The following is a 16477-nucleotide window of genomic DNA, read 5'->3' as shown; positions in this document are numbered from 1 at the left end:
CAGCCACCTTAGAAAATAACACCCATTAAAAACCTGGCTTGTAAAGCACCGGAGCAGTATTTACCCATTTGTCGCATTTACAAATAATATCCCATTTACCAGTGGCATAAACCTGTGATCCATGGCTGGCAACCATAAGCCCTCGCTGTGCCTTTTGGGGCATTACAGGCCCAGCAATGTCTTTGCAGGTTTGCACCCAAGGGTCATTTGAAAGCTTAAGCACATTAAGCACAGAGTCTCTCCATTTTGTCTTCTACTGCTGACAATTCAAAGTGAATCACCGTTTTCCCGTAATCAAGCAGTTGCACAGCCTTTAAATTTAGGCTGAAATCTCCAGAGTGGGAAACATGCTGATGTTTGTACCATCAGCAAAGCACCTGGATCTCCACACTGCTCCGCCACAATCATGTCTAGACCTCTTTCAGGCGAAAGAAAAAAACCACCGCTGAGTATCTCCACACCAACTCCTTCCCCTGCCTGAACTTTTCTTTCCTTGAGCTCGCAAACACCACCAGTTGAGCTTTTCCCCCCGAAAAGCCTGATGCACATGGACCACTTCCCGACGAGGAGGCTGCTCCCCAGGCAGGCGGCACGCAGCCTTTCAGCCACGGCCGCTCAAGGGGCTCTCTGCAGCTGCTACAAAAGCTACCTCCAGTGCCCCAGGGAAGCACTCCTTACTGATACAAAAAAGGGTTTAATTAAAGGCAATCCTGCCTGCTTGGTGGCTGCTCCCGGCTGGTAGGGAGCCAAGCCCTCGGCCGCTGCACGTCAGCAGAGTTTGCAGCCTGGGGTTAGTTCTCGCTGCAAGACGACAGCTTTTTTGCATCACATGGCGATCCTGTGCGAGCAATTGTTCTTTCTGACTTCCCTTTTTTGTACTGTTATGAACTAAGGGGGAAAAACTCACTGACTTCTGAAGAGGCGGTGACCAGAAGTAGGAAGCGACGGACCCAGAGCTGGGCAGTGTTTCACAGGGAAGCAATCACGCACCCAGAGGATAGGACGGTAGCAAACGCCACACTTTTAATGTATTTTTAAAATTATCTCAGTGCAAACAGTAACCATGTATACGTGACAAAGTCTTTGAAAAGGTAATTAATGACAGTGACTGCAAACGCTTAAAGAGGATACTAACACAATTTCTCCAGCCTTTTCTGGAAAGTCCTGAATATGTGTCATTGTAATGGCTGAAGAAAAACTGACTGATCTGATAATTTTAGGGAGCTTTTAGAAAGGGCCCTTTTCCTTTTTGTCACACTAAAAGGTATCACTTCTATGGGAAACCTACCAGATGAGTGAGAAGTTAGGGTCGTGTTCATTTGCAAGTTCTGATGCAGACTCAGGTCCCATAACAACAGCTGCTGCAGAAACTCGCACCATGCAGTCCAGGCCCAGAATCCTACATTTTAATTTCTAAGTAGATTCCTGTTAAGAAAGCATCTTAGATCTCTGAAATACTTCAATATTACAGTATTTTCTTTTACACACCATGCTTGCTGAATCTCCTGCCCTTTGGGAGCTCCAGGCTGCATTGCTTTGTATTGACTGGGGGACTTAATGCAAGGATAAAGCTGCTGGCAGCACTGACTGCTCAGAATGCTGGCTAAGGAGGTGTCCATATTGCTATAGATGCAGATCTGAAATGAGTACAGGCTATGTTGCATTACCTGTGAGATGGCTTAAGTATCTCTTGGTATAACCCACTCCACTCAATGCAGGAGGAACAGCACAGCTCATACAAGATTCTTGCAGAAATGGTAATGTTGTCTCTATACTGAAGACCCCTACTGACTTTTATTAAGATCCTTTGAAAAATGGGACTTCCAGCAGAAATAGCTAAAATAGTACCTAGAAGAGATACAAAAGCTCGCCACCAACTTAAGTGACATCCACAGCAGTGACTGTTTCTTCTGAACAAAGTACAACAGAAGTACGTATTTCTGAGCTAGCAATGTAGAGAAAAACAGACTTCTAAGTTACTCTGACCAGGGCACAATATACTCATCTACATCTGAGCTAGTATTGCAGAAAAATCGGAACTTCTGAAATATTATTCATCTCATCTTTAGGCAGTTATCAAAAATAGCTCTAATGAACCACACTACAGAAGTACTTATTTCCTTTCAGTGGCCATAAAGGGAGTCTAGATAACTAACTGTGACATATTTGTTTATCTAAAATTGTCACAGATCCATCCTGTCCATTTTCCAAGTCTTTGTTGTCAATGCAAGGCTTTTGATATGGGCCAAACCACCCTGCTCATTCTGCAGCAGAGCATTTCCATGTCCCAGAACAGGTAAGAGCCGTAGCAGATCTGGGGGAGTCTAGGGGAGCCTTGTGGCTCTAGTGAATCCCTATGATTTTGTGAGTGAGTTTTCAGTGAGGAGTCTGTGTATTAAGGACTTCTGAACTAAAAGACTTAATTTTTTAAACAATGCAGCCCCACGATTAGCCATGTGTTCATGATTTCAAGGAAACTAGAGGCAAATAACAGCAATACCATTAGGTGGTCTCCACCTCCTCCACTCATTCTATGGATTGGATGGAAAATCAGTTCAGGCTAGATGCCTATGCTCTACTAGATAAACTTAAGTAAAATTACACCCCTGGTCCAAGCTAGTTGTCTAGACTGCCTGTCTGATGCTGCCACAAGCATCTCTTTCAGCACGTCTGGAGACCTAGCTTCTAAACAGCTAAAAATTAGGGGAGAAAAATTCTAACCAAAGTGGTGGTTGGTAACTGGTGGTAACATGGGGCAAGAGAAGTGAGCAGAGAAATATATGAAACGTCTTAGAAATATTGAATTTTAGTATTCACCTAGCTTCACCTTATTTTAGTCATTCAGATGTTCATTGCAACGGAGGTGCCTAAGTAAGCAGTGATAAACCTTAGGAAAATGTAAGAGAAGATGTTACATGAGCAAGCAGCACGCCTCCCTTGACTTCAAGGAAAGCTTCTATACACTGCATAAAGGCCAAACCTATCATTTCTATATTATCTGGCTTTTGCCTTAAATTGCAAAATCACAACTTAGTCTTGAACTTGGCCACGCAGCATTTCACAGAGAACCTCCCTGGCTCTCTCCATGTGCCCTTTCATAAAGAAGGCACTAACACCTACCAGCAGAGTCAACAAGCTGTGCTGCCTGTCTCTGCTCTCAAGGAATGGACTCAGGAGCCTCTTCGGGCCAGCTGATAGAGATGAGTAACAGAAAAGCTCTGCCTCTACATGTGAGACTGCAGTTCCAGCTCTCCCTGGGAGCAACTCAAGAAAACCTACCAAAGAGCCATTTCCCCTTTTCAAAGTGTCCCAAAATTAAAATTTGTCTTTATTTATTATCCATTTAGTTATATTCTTACACAAGATTTTTACCCACACGTTTTGAGAGGCTGAATACATTCTTTATCACATTTTACTAAACCAGAATTAGAGTCTGTTTGGAGGGACTCTGTTTTCAAGTCCTGCCTCCCCACCTGCAGTTCTCCTCCAGCTTCACAGGTGCTAATCGGGGGAAGCACAAAATCAAGAAACGCCCTTCACCTCAGTGCTATCTCAGCTAATTCTCAGCTTTATAGAGAAACTTCACCATAAGGGGAATTTTCTTAAAACACGTTTTTTTGGAGAAATTTCTCAGTAGCTGTAAGTGCATAGATAGTTGGTGAACAGCAAGTGACTTAATGTTAAGTGTTGCAATAAAATTCTGGGCTACTGGTGAAGTTACTATCTCCTCATTACTCTGAGTTCACCAGTCGTCTTAGAGGAAAATAATTTGGGCACGTCTCCTGCTACAGAAATAGCCTGTGCACTTTCCTTTATCAAAGACCACAGCAGACACCATGACTCAGTCTGAGCTGTTAAAGAGGAAGATGTACATAGCCATGTTAACTACTTCCTTCACACGCTACAAATTTTACCTAGTGCTGTTTTCTCACAAACGGTCAGGAAATTCCCTTTTTGATCTACAGTGATCAACCTTCGCCATCTACGTGGCTGAATTAAATTCATCAGGAATAAATGCCAGGCCTGGTTTTCCCCTGCTCATGAGCTAGGGGATGTCATTATTTTTAGAATATTCATTAGACTCTCTACTTACTCTAAAAATAGTAGGGTTTTTTTTTCAGCCAAGTGACTAGTGGGCAGCAGATTCATGCATTTATCTGTTCCACAATACAAGATCTGATAACTACATGTACTCAGACACTGTGCCTTCAAGAGACAGTTGCCATAAATAGACTCCACCTTACAGTATTTGACATTGTCAAAGCACTGGTTAATGTTCACTAATAGCAATTAACTAATTCATCTTCAGGGCAACCCTGTGAGCTAGGTAAAACTGATACAATTAACGCATGAGTAAAATGAGATTTAGGAGTTCAGTCAGTTGCTTGGGCAGAGGCCTTCATGGTCTAGTGGATTAGACATCTGTCTCTCCAGCCAAAGAAGTTGAGTCTAATCCTTTTTCTGACATTGATTTGCTGTGTGACCTTACGGAAAGTCAATTAACTTCTCTGCCTCAGCTGCCCTAGAGATAATGATGCTTACCTACCCGGTGACACATGGGTGTTTGGAAACTGTACTAAACGATACTTTTAATGTACTCTTAAGGCCTATCAGTGGACGAGGTGAAACAGTAAAGCTTCCTAGCTTTAATGTCCTTGCTGTCTTATTTAATTCCTCCTCCACGCACCAGAAATAGCTTGGGGGTAAGGAGGAATTTCTTAGGCAAAGACACTGCTAGCGAAACTGTGGCAGGCATCAGGAAACTTCATCAGATCCTGTTTGACCAGCAAATTTATTTAGAGTACAGGTCAGCCCTAGAATTGTGATGGAAAGTTTATTTTAAACTCGGCCATGGAAGAAACCAGCATCCTTCCCATGCTACCGTCAGGTAATGAACAGACTGCCACGGCCATCCCCATTGAGCACCCCTTATTCGAAGGGAGCGGAGCCTGTTTGCAGAGACCCGAGAGCCTGCGCTCATGCACCATCCCTAGTTCCCTTGTACCTCTGCACGACATTTCTGCGGGATGATTTCTACAAGTGGCCTTATCGCTAGCAAGGATGCAAGCTTGGATGGACAGTAACCATGTACATGCACCTCCTGGCGCAGACCCAACTGATCTTGCCATCTCTGAGCACTGGGGCATTGTACTTAAGAGAAGGACAACTAAAACCTACTCTGTTTAGTTCATTAGAAGCCGTCCTTGAACTTCTGGCCTCTAGCCAGCATAGCTTTTCATGACATGCCATAGGGCATTAAGTACTACTTCTGTAGTTGGCATTTGAACTGCCCAGCAGGTACCTAGGCTGGTGGTGTGCGCACGTAACTTAATACCTCTTTTCCGATATTCGACCTTGCTTTTAATTATTTCTACAAAATATTCTGTTGCTACATATAATGCTGCCTAGGGCCATAAAATCTCCCACAGTTCTAATATAGCAAGAAACCAGTCAAACGGGACATAAGAATTCAGCATTTACCTTTATTTCTGTGAGCAAGATTAACACTCCTCTTTAATACTGAAGGAAATGTCAGGGCTTTTTCTCTTTTGCTTGCTGAATTATAGCAAGTGCAGTGAACGCTCATGCATCCAGAAAAATAATAACCTGCTCCTGCCACTGATGTGGCACCGATCGCTTCTTGGCATCCTTTCTGCTGCCAATCCGCCCGTGCACTGGCTGCTTTGTTTCACTGCCCTGCTCTCTCCACCCTCTGACCAGTTAGCACTCGTCTCTCCTCCCCCCTCCCAGCTCTATTGATAATGTGTTTAACATTTACTTTGATGGTATTCCTTGAGGCTTTTCAAAGTCCTTCTTGGAAAGAAGACCATTAAAAAGAAACCCTTTGGGGAAAGACAGGGAGAAAAGCTAAAGCAGAAAGGTCATGTGCTTGTGTTAAATATACCCTTGTAGGCTTTGTCTTGCTGCAAGCCTGAAGATGACTTAATGCAAACCCGTATTGCTGTAAATAGGGAATAAATATTGTATTCTCCTAAAATACATCTGGGCTAATTCAATAAATCCTGACTTACTGGCTGCTACTTGTGCAAATACCTACATATTAAATCACAATATATTACTAATGAGCTGTCAGATCAGTAATACAGATATTCCAAGGCTGAAAGATTGTCTATAGCTTGGCCCTATATGTTTGTTTACTGCAGAGGCTACCAGTGTGGACTAGCACAGGACAAATGGCTCCATGTCTATACACTGTGGAAGAACTTAAAGGTGACTTGTAGTAGCTTATAAAATATACTCTAGGATTGTATACTGAGCCAGGCAAGGAGCATGAACTAAAACCGTATTCAGCCCTCACATACCTAAAATATGACTTTTCAGTGTTGGTTTTTGCCTGGGTGAAAATTACCTGTGTGCTAATAGGTGATTAATAGGTAACACATTTGGCACAAGCAGAACATATAATTGCAATCAGACAGATTGTTGGGGTTTTTCAACGCTATTGAAGACTGTACTCCTTCTAAGCATTTGTAGCTTAACTAGTAATGTTATCTCTTCTGCACTTGCACGGTTGGGTTTTTTTTTTTTGTCTTACTATATAGAGAGTTAGAACCTGTACCTTACTGCACCTAGTCTACTAATGCATTGAAGCGTTCATGTAACTTTAATGTTGAGCTTCAGATCTCTGCTGCATCAGGCTCTTTGTTTAAACATGTATCTTTTAGTTTTATATTGCATATTTTGCAAGATTTCATAAAACTACCCAACATCCCAGTTCTACAGTCTGCACTAGAGACCGACAGGTGTGACTTCAACTTTATCTATCAATACAGCAAAGAATATGTAATATATGTAATACCAGGAAGGACAACTTATTTTTCTTTTTCATCTTAATTCTTTCCAGTAGCTTTTGTTTAACCTTATATACAAATAATTACACTTTCCTGTGAGACATTTTCCCATTTTAAAGTCCGGAATGAAATGGATGGTTTGCATATAATTTTTTTAAGTTGAGTGTAAAGGTGGATGGACCTTCAGATTTATATTGGCTTTGCTGTAAACTGATGTTGCTGAAGTAAATGGATACACTTGAACCTGCAGTGACCTTGTAAAATACTGGTGGCTATTCAGATGAAACTGGGTCTATCTGGATTGGAAGAGGGAAGGGAAAGCAGTTAATCTTAAGTTTGGTAATTTGGTAATCATTACTGTAAACAGTGTTTTTACTTCTTAGTACGATCACTAGAAGACAATGCATAGCCAGTATTAAACCAGGGCAGATACAGACAATAAAGGCAAAGCTTAATCTTGCTAGGATTAGTGACTCTAAATTGATACGACTGAAAAAACATTGAAAAATGCTGAAGTTAGGTGGCTTCAGGGACTAGCAAAATGCCTTGCCTGGTAATTTTCAAAAGTCTTTAGAGACACTGATTGCACCTGGCACCTCTGATTTGATTACCAAAATAAAAAATGTCTACTGTAGTAGCCTCATCTGTACTTTAATTAAGAGCTTTGTATCTAGATACAACCACCTGATCCTCTGAGGTTATTTTTAAAGTAAGCTTCTGGCAAGGCGGCAGTGTGGTGGATTAGAGGCTTGGAATTGAGGAAAAATCATCGTTCAGCATACAGTTTAGAATAATGTGTGCATATATACAAATACATGCGTATGCAACATGATGTAACAAGATACAGGACTGGATTTATTAAAGCCAAATGGAAAGATATTTCGTCCTTTAATATTCTAGATCCCTTTTAATATATGCGATGTAGATATTGCACTGCAGCCTGATTCACCTAAGTACCACAACAGCACATCAATCTGATATTGTCCAAAGAAAGCTCCATTCTTCCTCAAATATAAAACCAAGATATCAACTTAGATGTCTGCATCTACTACTCCATCTAACAGTGGCTGTTACGCTTGATGTGGATATATAAGACATATCACCCATCAGCTCACCATTCATCACAGAGCATGCAAGCATGAGCTGAAAAGCAGCAGTGCCGGATAAAGCACACTCATGGAAAACGAGCAGGAGGGTAGCAGGAAGGGTGGCAGACTGGGGGTTCTAATGAGCAATGTTAAAAGGGGGTGGGTGGGGGTGGGTTAAGGGTGAATGATTCGTACAAGACATGGCTGAACATGAAAAGCCAGATAACAACAGATTTTTCCAGTTCTTATTTCAGAAGACAACTTACAACTTCCAAATTTTAATGGGCAAGCATGTGCATCCATGGGGAAATCTTCAAGCTGCATGGGACATTCAGCAGAGATGGTCAATCTGTGGGGAAGTAAAAAGAAAACACATCATTTTTTTTGGTACCTTCCCTTTAGGCCTCTCACCGCAATGCATGAGTGCTGACACAAGCGAGCTTTTCCTGAAGGCTCCTTGCTCCTGCTGAAATCACAGCAACCCCCTGTTAAACTGAGTGTGAGATAAGCCAGGTGGACCACTGTGCGTGCATGCTGCAGGCCTTATCTAGTAACACTGAGACACATGAACTGATTTTATTTATATAAGCTGCTTCAGTAAGATCATTCTTTCTTATTAGTACGTCAAGGAACTCCTGTGCTGGAGCTTCTGCCATGCATCTTATTCTTATCTGCTTTCTGTAGATATTGCGACTAGACTAGGAATTTGACTTCTGAGTATAGCACAGTTACAGACATAAAGAAGCACTGACTTTATGTATAGATGTAACTATTTAAATACATAAAAATAAATATATTTAAATAAATAAAAGTATATCAAATTAATATTTATATCTATATAAAAAGCCATATACAAAGTAAATTACATATCTATATCTATATCTATATCTATATCTATATCTATATCTATATCTATATCTATATCTATATCTACATCTATATATGACTTTATGTAACACTACAGTTAGTTTTTGTGGAAACCACATAGCATCAGGGCAGTCCAATTGTGAATTACCTGGGCACCTTGTCAGGAAAAAACACCAGGGTCATTTTCCCCAGCATATTGCCTGGGGAAACAATTCTATCCTGGACCGCACTGTCACTATATGGAAATTCTTGAGCTACAGTGAACATAGGGGTAGGGAAGGAAAAACTCTTAAAAAAAACAGACATACCCGGTGGATGTTCTGTATGACAGACAGATCAAGCTGAACACAAAGAAAAATCTAAGGTAAATTTCTGAGCAGTGCAACATCAGTTGTATTGACATCAAATGTATCAAATATATAGAGAGCCAAAGCTTACTTTTCTAGGTGCACGGAGCACATAGCACAATGAGAACCTGGTTTTGATTAGGCCGTTTTGATATTTGCATAATACAGATGGTTCGCTCAGGACAGTGAGGATGCAAATCTCATTTTACATTATGAATACCCTTATGCCTTTCTCATTTTATGCTGCTATTCCGCCTCAGAGGCAACAGACCAGAGACACTCAAAGCCTCCCAGACTGCCCGGTGCTGGGGTGATGCAGGGTTCTGCTGGAGGGCAGCCTGGTTCCTCACCAAACTGCTGCCTGGGGGGCAAAAATCTGCAAAGAAATCCACAACATCCTACTACCAGAATGCAAAAGTAGCCCTTCCTATCACAACAGCTGCACGCAGCCATGCTCCTCGGCTATATATACTCACCGTTTCATATTAGCACACCAAAGTGAGTATTCTTGCTACAAGAACTTCTATCCAAAGGGATCATAAAGGGTAACAATCTGTCCGTGTACAGATGGCACAGCATTCAGCCAGTCCAATTCAATACAACACAATGATGCCTTGCTGGGGCACTCCAGTTACATGGACAACAAATTGGGGGAAACAGCTCCACTCTCTGCCAACACACAGAAATTCTGGAGCTTTACCAATAGCTGGAAATGGCAAAATAAGCACAGAGAAATGCAATAGTATCGTTGGCTAGAGATTGTATCATGAGGATGGGCTGGGAAACAGGGAGGGAAAAAGGCACATTGCAAACAGCAATAGAAAATATAAAGATAATACAACATATAAAGCAAAAGAAAAAATAATTCAGTTCAGAGCAGAGATAATGTATCATTTGGTAAGAACAGACAGGAAGTCTACAATATAGAAAAGAAATGACTGAGGCCTGAGATACCTGCCCTTAGGCAAAACTGTTCTTGGACTTTATTTTTGTAAAAGACATTTTAAAATCACTAAAATATGGAGTTGTCTGCAGTAGAACTGCCCTTGGACATCAAAGCCAGCAAAGCCACAGACACTGAGAGTGCTACATGGATGAATTTAACAAGCTGGTTCTAGTAGCATCCTGTCCAGAACCTTCATCCTTTTCATAAAAATCACTCTAATGGGTACTTTAAAGCAAGGCTGCCAACCCTCCAGTGCATCATTATATTTTCTGTACTAAGTATTGCAAATTTAATTTTCTTGATAAATTCAAAAACCTTGCTCCAAGTGCCATAAGAAAGCTGACATGTTTTACTGCAGTCCATCTCCTGTCTGTCTACCAACAGTTCAAGTACGTTGTTTCAAAGGCTGCAGCTTGAAAACTTTTTAATACGCATGCTTGTCATCTGCAAACCTCCGAGGAAGGGATCTCTATATCCATCTTACCAAGAGAGCAGCTGTGGAATCAGGAAGTGAAGGAAGATTCAATGCAGAATTATGAATAAGATCTTCTGTTTCATCTGATTGTCCTATGAATTGTATCCTGCTGCCTGCATCTCTGGAAATAACCCTTGTGCACAATGAGGAAGGCTGTAGACATTCCTCAACCATAAATGTGTAAGAGAAGTGAAGATGAGGTGCAGAGACTGTGATCCAGTGGAACTCAAGTCAGTCCCTTCAGAAATTATTTCTGCCTGTCTTAAATGAAAGAGTAGCGCAGAAGACTGGAGGGCACCTGGCTGCCACTACCTGTCTCAGAAGCCGCAAAGACCCTGGTGGTGGCAGGGCCACTCCTGTGCCCCCTCTGAATTCCTCATCCAGTGAAAGGCAGCACATCCCTTAAAAGGAGGGTGCCTGGTGCAGTCTTCTGGGTCTAGGCCAGGGGTAGGGAGAACCAAGTTTAGCAGCTGCAAATGTGCTTGGGTATAGCCTTTCATTTCATTAACATGAATTCTTTGGATGAAGAAGTTCCTTTTGCTCGTTATTAATGATATCTGCATGCTTCTTTCCTTTTCCCATGCCTCCGTACTAGGGCTACTCCTAGTCTGGCCATCTTGAACAAATGAATTGGCTATACCTATTTGTTACATGCTATTCTTAAAAAGTATGTAGCTGAGCCTCTTACGTAAATTTAAAATGCTCAGTGAACACTCTCCTAGCTACCTCTCACGAAGTGTGCATTACCTGAGGCTTGTGAAGCACCTTGTAAGGGGCAACACAACAGAAAACTTGACTGTGGGTTCTGATACACTGCATCAATGTCACCACCCTGAATTTCTGCAGAGCACTCTGTGCCCAACAGTGGCTGTTTTTCATTACTGTGTGAGGACCTGAAAAACAGAGTCACTAAATTGACTCCTGGTTCAAAGAGACTGATTTTCTACTGCATACAGAAAAAAAAAAAAAAGCACCACAGAAGTCATCTCTTACACTCTGGGGGCTGGAAGCATGGGTCACTGCATACAGATTTGCTCCTAGGTGCACAGTACAAACTATATATTCACATCATAGGTCCAGGAGTCACAAAGAAATCGATATTTGGGTCTGCTCCTTCAAATATCACCTGGGGTGATATTTGCACACTTTGGCTTTTAACACAGTGTCAAATCTTAGATACCCTTTGCATACCCTAGTTTACACAACTGATTATAACACAATGACTCCCAGTTTGCATTTATTGAAAGAAGAGAAAGGAGGCTTTGGCATGCATATATGAAACGGCCTTTGCCTAATACTTTTAGTATGGTCACTCCAGAACAATCTTGCTGTGCTCATTGCAGCACAGTTATCTGATCTATAGACAGTCTCCAAACCAGGATTTTTCTGTCACAGAACAAGCACTGCTCAAACTGCAGTTCTTTCCAACAGAAGCATTTAAAAGCTTCCCTCCTCCACCATCATTCTGTCTTAACAAAAGCCCTATGGGATTAGTTTCACTCAAACAGAGTTTTTGACAAGATTATAAGTGGCTGTTAAAGGTCCTTTACAATGGGAGGACGAAACTCTGATTTTATTGAAGTTAATGGTAAAATTCTGCCCGACTTCAGTGGGGCCGGTATTCACCCAAAATATGTAACAAACCCTGGTTACAGCTGCTGATTTATTATTAATGACAAAATTTCACTTTCATAATGCTCCAAATACATGCTATCCAAATGTTAATCAACCAACAAAATGCTACAGCATACCTTAACTATCTGAAAAAAAGTTAGGTCTACAAATTATTTCACTTATCATCCATAATTGTACATGACCGTTTCATCAAAGCTTCATTACGTATAGCCTTTACTTTAAGCACATAAAGTGATTACCTATGTTCTCTTTCAACAAAATATAGACACACAAGCGAACAGCTATCTAAGAAAAGCACAACAATGCAAGCAGCAATTTGTCTTCACTCCAGAAAAGTCACCTTCAACCATTTCCACTGGAGAATTAAGTAAGACAACGCTTTCAAGAGGCCATTGCTTTTTAACAGGCGGGGGGAGAAGGAGGTGTTAAAGTCACAGATGTGGCGAGGAAATAAATGCAGATGTTTGTGAGCCGGACATCCACAGCAAGTGTGGTTCGAGGAGAGCACAAGGCACTCTGTCCCGGCAGAGCCTGTTTTAGGGGGCTGCAGGGACCTCCCCGCTGTTCCCATGATTTCCCTCAATGCAAGGAGCATCTGCTCCTACTCATGGGAAAAGAGCTGGGAGACTGAGCAAAGCTATCATCTCTCTGCTACCCTGGAAGTGCAGAAAACATGTTCTGGAGTATTATCTGCAGCTGCCAGGCAGGAGGTGAGGGCAGTCACCTGCCCGGGGAGCCAACAGACAGCTGCAGAAACTTGCTTTTTCTTATCAGCTACTAGCTTTAGTATGCAAACAAATTAAAACAGAGAGCTTTAGAATGAGAGGGGAGCAGAAAGGCAGAGTCACCAGTGGCTTTTGGGAGAAATTAACTCAGGATAAGTGTTGAATAACAAGAGTTTCTGATGAAGGAGACACAAGGAAAGCTTTGTTGGCTCTGAGGTATTGGGGCCAGAGAGATACAAAGCTCTTCTGCCTGTTTGCCCTAATCCTCAAACCAGCTGCATCTTCTTAGTTGTTTATTTCTGTGCACTGCTCTTGCCCCTGATTAAAGGGACCATTTTAATGCCCTGCCCTACCTGTGCTGGCAACCAGTACCTGCTGTGGGGCTCAAGCCAGAATGGGTGCAGAAGAGCCAAAGTGCCCTTCCCAGCATGAGGCCAGCCATCACCATTTTCCTTAAAAAAAGGCAAAATGTTTGCTTGAAACTAATCTCAAATCTATCTCAACATCTCCCCAACATGGCAAAAAAGAGTTAAGTGGATCCAGCCTTACCCAAGCTGTGTCCCACCCAAAGGGGCTGGCTGGCTCCCTGCAAAGGGAGACTTCAGGGTCCGGTCAGACCCTTCTCAGGAGCCAACTCCAGGAGGAGCTTCCCTGGGTACCTGCTCCAACAGACCTCGGTGGAACAATCTGAGCCCTTGCGGCATCTCCAGTACGCACTTTCACATGCTCATGCGGATAACAGAGTAACAGGGAGTTGCTGGTTTGGGTTGTTTTTTTTTCAAACTGTGAACGCATTGTTAGGTTTGTGAAATTACTCATTTAGCCTTGACTCAGGACGCAACTATTCACTCTGTTCTCCCACTGTAATGTCTTGGGAGCACTTTTATAACCAAACTGTTATTCCTTTCAAAGGGTTTTAAAGCAAGACTTGCTTCAGACCCCAGCACAGCAAGTGCGTAGTCCAATGAACAGATGTCTCCCTGTGTTCCTTAAGTATATGAGCATATATATACACATAGATACATATATATATGTGTGTGTATATATATATATGCAAAGACCTTTCTTGGTTCTGAAGCACTTCCCATACAGTCCTAACAAACCCTGTAGATGGTAGTGGCAGTGGGTTACCTAACACAGCACAGAAGTGTTAGGATGTGGATACACATTCAGTCACAGTATCAATGGCTGTAAGTGTCACCCTGAAACCCGTCCCTGGCTGGGTGATAGTCTGCAGCCTGGCTCAGGGGAGAGAAGTGATTATTCTCGGTAACTCAAACACTGCCTTGCTCAAGAATCTCCGTCACTGTGTTGGATAAGAGGCCAAAATACAGACTCAAGGCCTTGTTCTGCACCTCTGCATGGGATGTGGAGGCAGTTCACTGCTTCTTACTTATAATGCTGGTTGTATGCTCGTTTCCTTGGGATCCACCATACAAAGTGAACACAGAATAGAAATTAAAGCTAGGAGCTGGAGTGAGGTGGTGTGCAAAAATTTCTCTCTTAGCCCATTTTTCCTTCATAACCACTCTGCCAAAGAATACTACCCTTTCCCAACTTTCCTGTGACGCTGAGATGTGTTACATTTATATGACACCAAAACGTGCTTTGAAAATCCCACAGGGAAGGGGCTATGGAAGACTAAGAGCTCCGGTTACTGATGTTTTTGTGAGCTGTGAATACATAATTCAGAAGCATGGTGTACTTGACAGCAAAACTCTCATTTTAAGCAAACCAAACCCTTAGCATAGCTTATGTTGAAGTGAGAAAACAAGACTTTAATTGCCTAGATTAATGGTGCTCAAGAGTGGGTTATCCTGAGATGATCTGAGGTGGACAGGATTGATCTCAAAAGCTGCACCACTATAGGAATGACCTCCCTGCATGTGGAGTACCTTGGCATACCCAGAGCACACTCTTAGATGGGGGCAGGGGGGATGTTCAGCCTCAAGACACAGGAAGAACTGAGAAAGGCAATGACATAGCCAAGAGGACACTTAAACTATCTGATCTTTGATAGGGATTTGGGGGGGTTATAGAAAGAATCACATTTCCAGCTCCTGGTAGAAGTTTATAGTAGAGGTAATACCTTTCATTCTACAGTATTTCCTTAATATGGATGAAAGCAATGGATGGAGCACTGAGTTTATGCTTATCCATTCTTGCCATGCAAGGTGTCTAATGAAGTCCATGAGCACGGTAAAACTAGCTGGAAGAAGCTTTATGCAGTAAAAAACACAAGCTTTTTGGCAGTCAACTCCTTCATTAGGCTCTCTGCCTACAAACCTTACTTTCCTAAAGAAACTTTAGGCCAATATGGCTATGCAGCTATGAATGCTGTAGCACAATATTGCACTCATCTACTTGACAGTTTCACTTAAAAACCTCTCCAAGCTTTCTCTCCCTGCTGGTCCCTTGTACACGATGAACCCTCCCTGACACCCCATGAGGAAGGCCTTCAAATCTCTCCTCCACAGTAGCTTCTATTTTTACTGAATTCTTGAATTAAAACCCGAAAATCTAACTAGTACTAGCAATGCTGAGAAGCTGATGCCGTCGTTCATGCAGGTAAAATGGGAAACATCTCAACCAGCCCACACTTCATTATGCCATGCCACTCATTTCCCCGAGTCTGCACATGCTACACGTTTTGACTATGACCTCCCAACATAGCCTTTTGGTGGCATGTTCAACTATGTGCTAACTGCAATAAATACAATTGTTCTTGCAGTGCTGCGTAAGACTGAACTATGGGCTTCTCTTTGGCTCTCAAGAGAGGCTAGTCCCAGCTACTGGCAGAATCAGCCGGTGAAGGCAATGCCCGGTGCCACCCAACCGCACAGGGGGTCATCCGACCCTTACTTTCAGCGGGAGAAAACCCAAGTACACAAGGAAGAAGCGAGCACAGAAAGCTCTTGCAGGCACCCTTGGTGATGGAGGCTTAAGACTGTGATGGACACGGCACAGTGCACCCGTCCTCCAATTCTGCTACCACTTGTTAGACGATCTGATCACTGCAGGTTTCTGACTGGCCAAAGGGGCTTTTGTTCCTCTATTTCTGCCTGTCAGTATGGCACCTGTTCCCCCTTGGATGAGGGTTACTTGGCTGCACAGCCATCCGATTCCTTCCTCCCAGTTCACACAACCTTTGTATTTGTACAGACAGGCACAAAACTGCATGCAGTATTTTCTATAGAGAAAAATGAGCTGGATTTAGAAAGTAATAAGGGGTGGGGGGGACCGGCTGGGCAGCAGCAGCCCATTTGGGCTCTCTCACATCTAGGCTGGGATGTGCAGACACGGGAAGGTAGGTAGGAGGGATTATGATCTGGCAACCCTAAATACAGAGCTGACATCCTTGGTTATTTTCCACAGTTCAGATGAACAATCTAGAGCTCCAAAACATCTCACCACAGTTTCCTTTCAGCAACTTGCATTTAACCCCAGCCTCTTCTTATTTACCTCACATTTCTATGTCCACCTCTCATCAAGATGTCCTGCCTTTTGTGTAACTTCAATGCTCCTCCACACCTCTGTGTGAAAGGGGCATGCATCAAGTGATTTGATGATATGCTCCTTCAC

General features: G+C 42.6%; 2 protein-coding genes across 2 annotated transcripts in view; one reads left to right on the top strand and one right to left on the bottom strand.

Moving 5' to 3' along the window:
* Positions 1 to 16477, top strand: part of GABRB3 (gamma-aminobutyric acid type A receptor subunit beta3) — a gene marked incomplete at both ends in the record, with an annotated part of 193845 nt that overhangs the window by 12718 nt on the left and 164650 nt on the right. The window lies entirely within an intron of this gene.
* Positions 1 to 16477, bottom strand: part of GABRA5 (gamma-aminobutyric acid type A receptor subunit alpha5) — a gene marked incomplete at both ends in the record, with an annotated part of 55643 nt that overhangs the window by 19843 nt on the left and 19323 nt on the right. Inside the window, one exon of the mRNA XM_082330632.1 lies at positions 8167 to 8249. Coding sequence (XP_082186758.1) covers positions 8167 to 8249 — 83 coding nt within the window. The remainder of the gene's footprint in view (positions 1 to 8166; positions 8250 to 16477) is intronic.

This window comes from Platalea leucorodia (assembly GCF_965183815.1).
Source record: "Platalea leucorodia genome assembly, chromosome: 2".
Lineage (NCBI taxonomy): Eukaryota > Metazoa > Chordata > Aves > Pelecaniformes > Threskiornithidae > Platalea > Platalea leucorodia.
The sequence above is the reverse complement of the archived record's forward strand: the minus strand, read 5'-3'. Positions and strand labels throughout refer to the sequence as shown.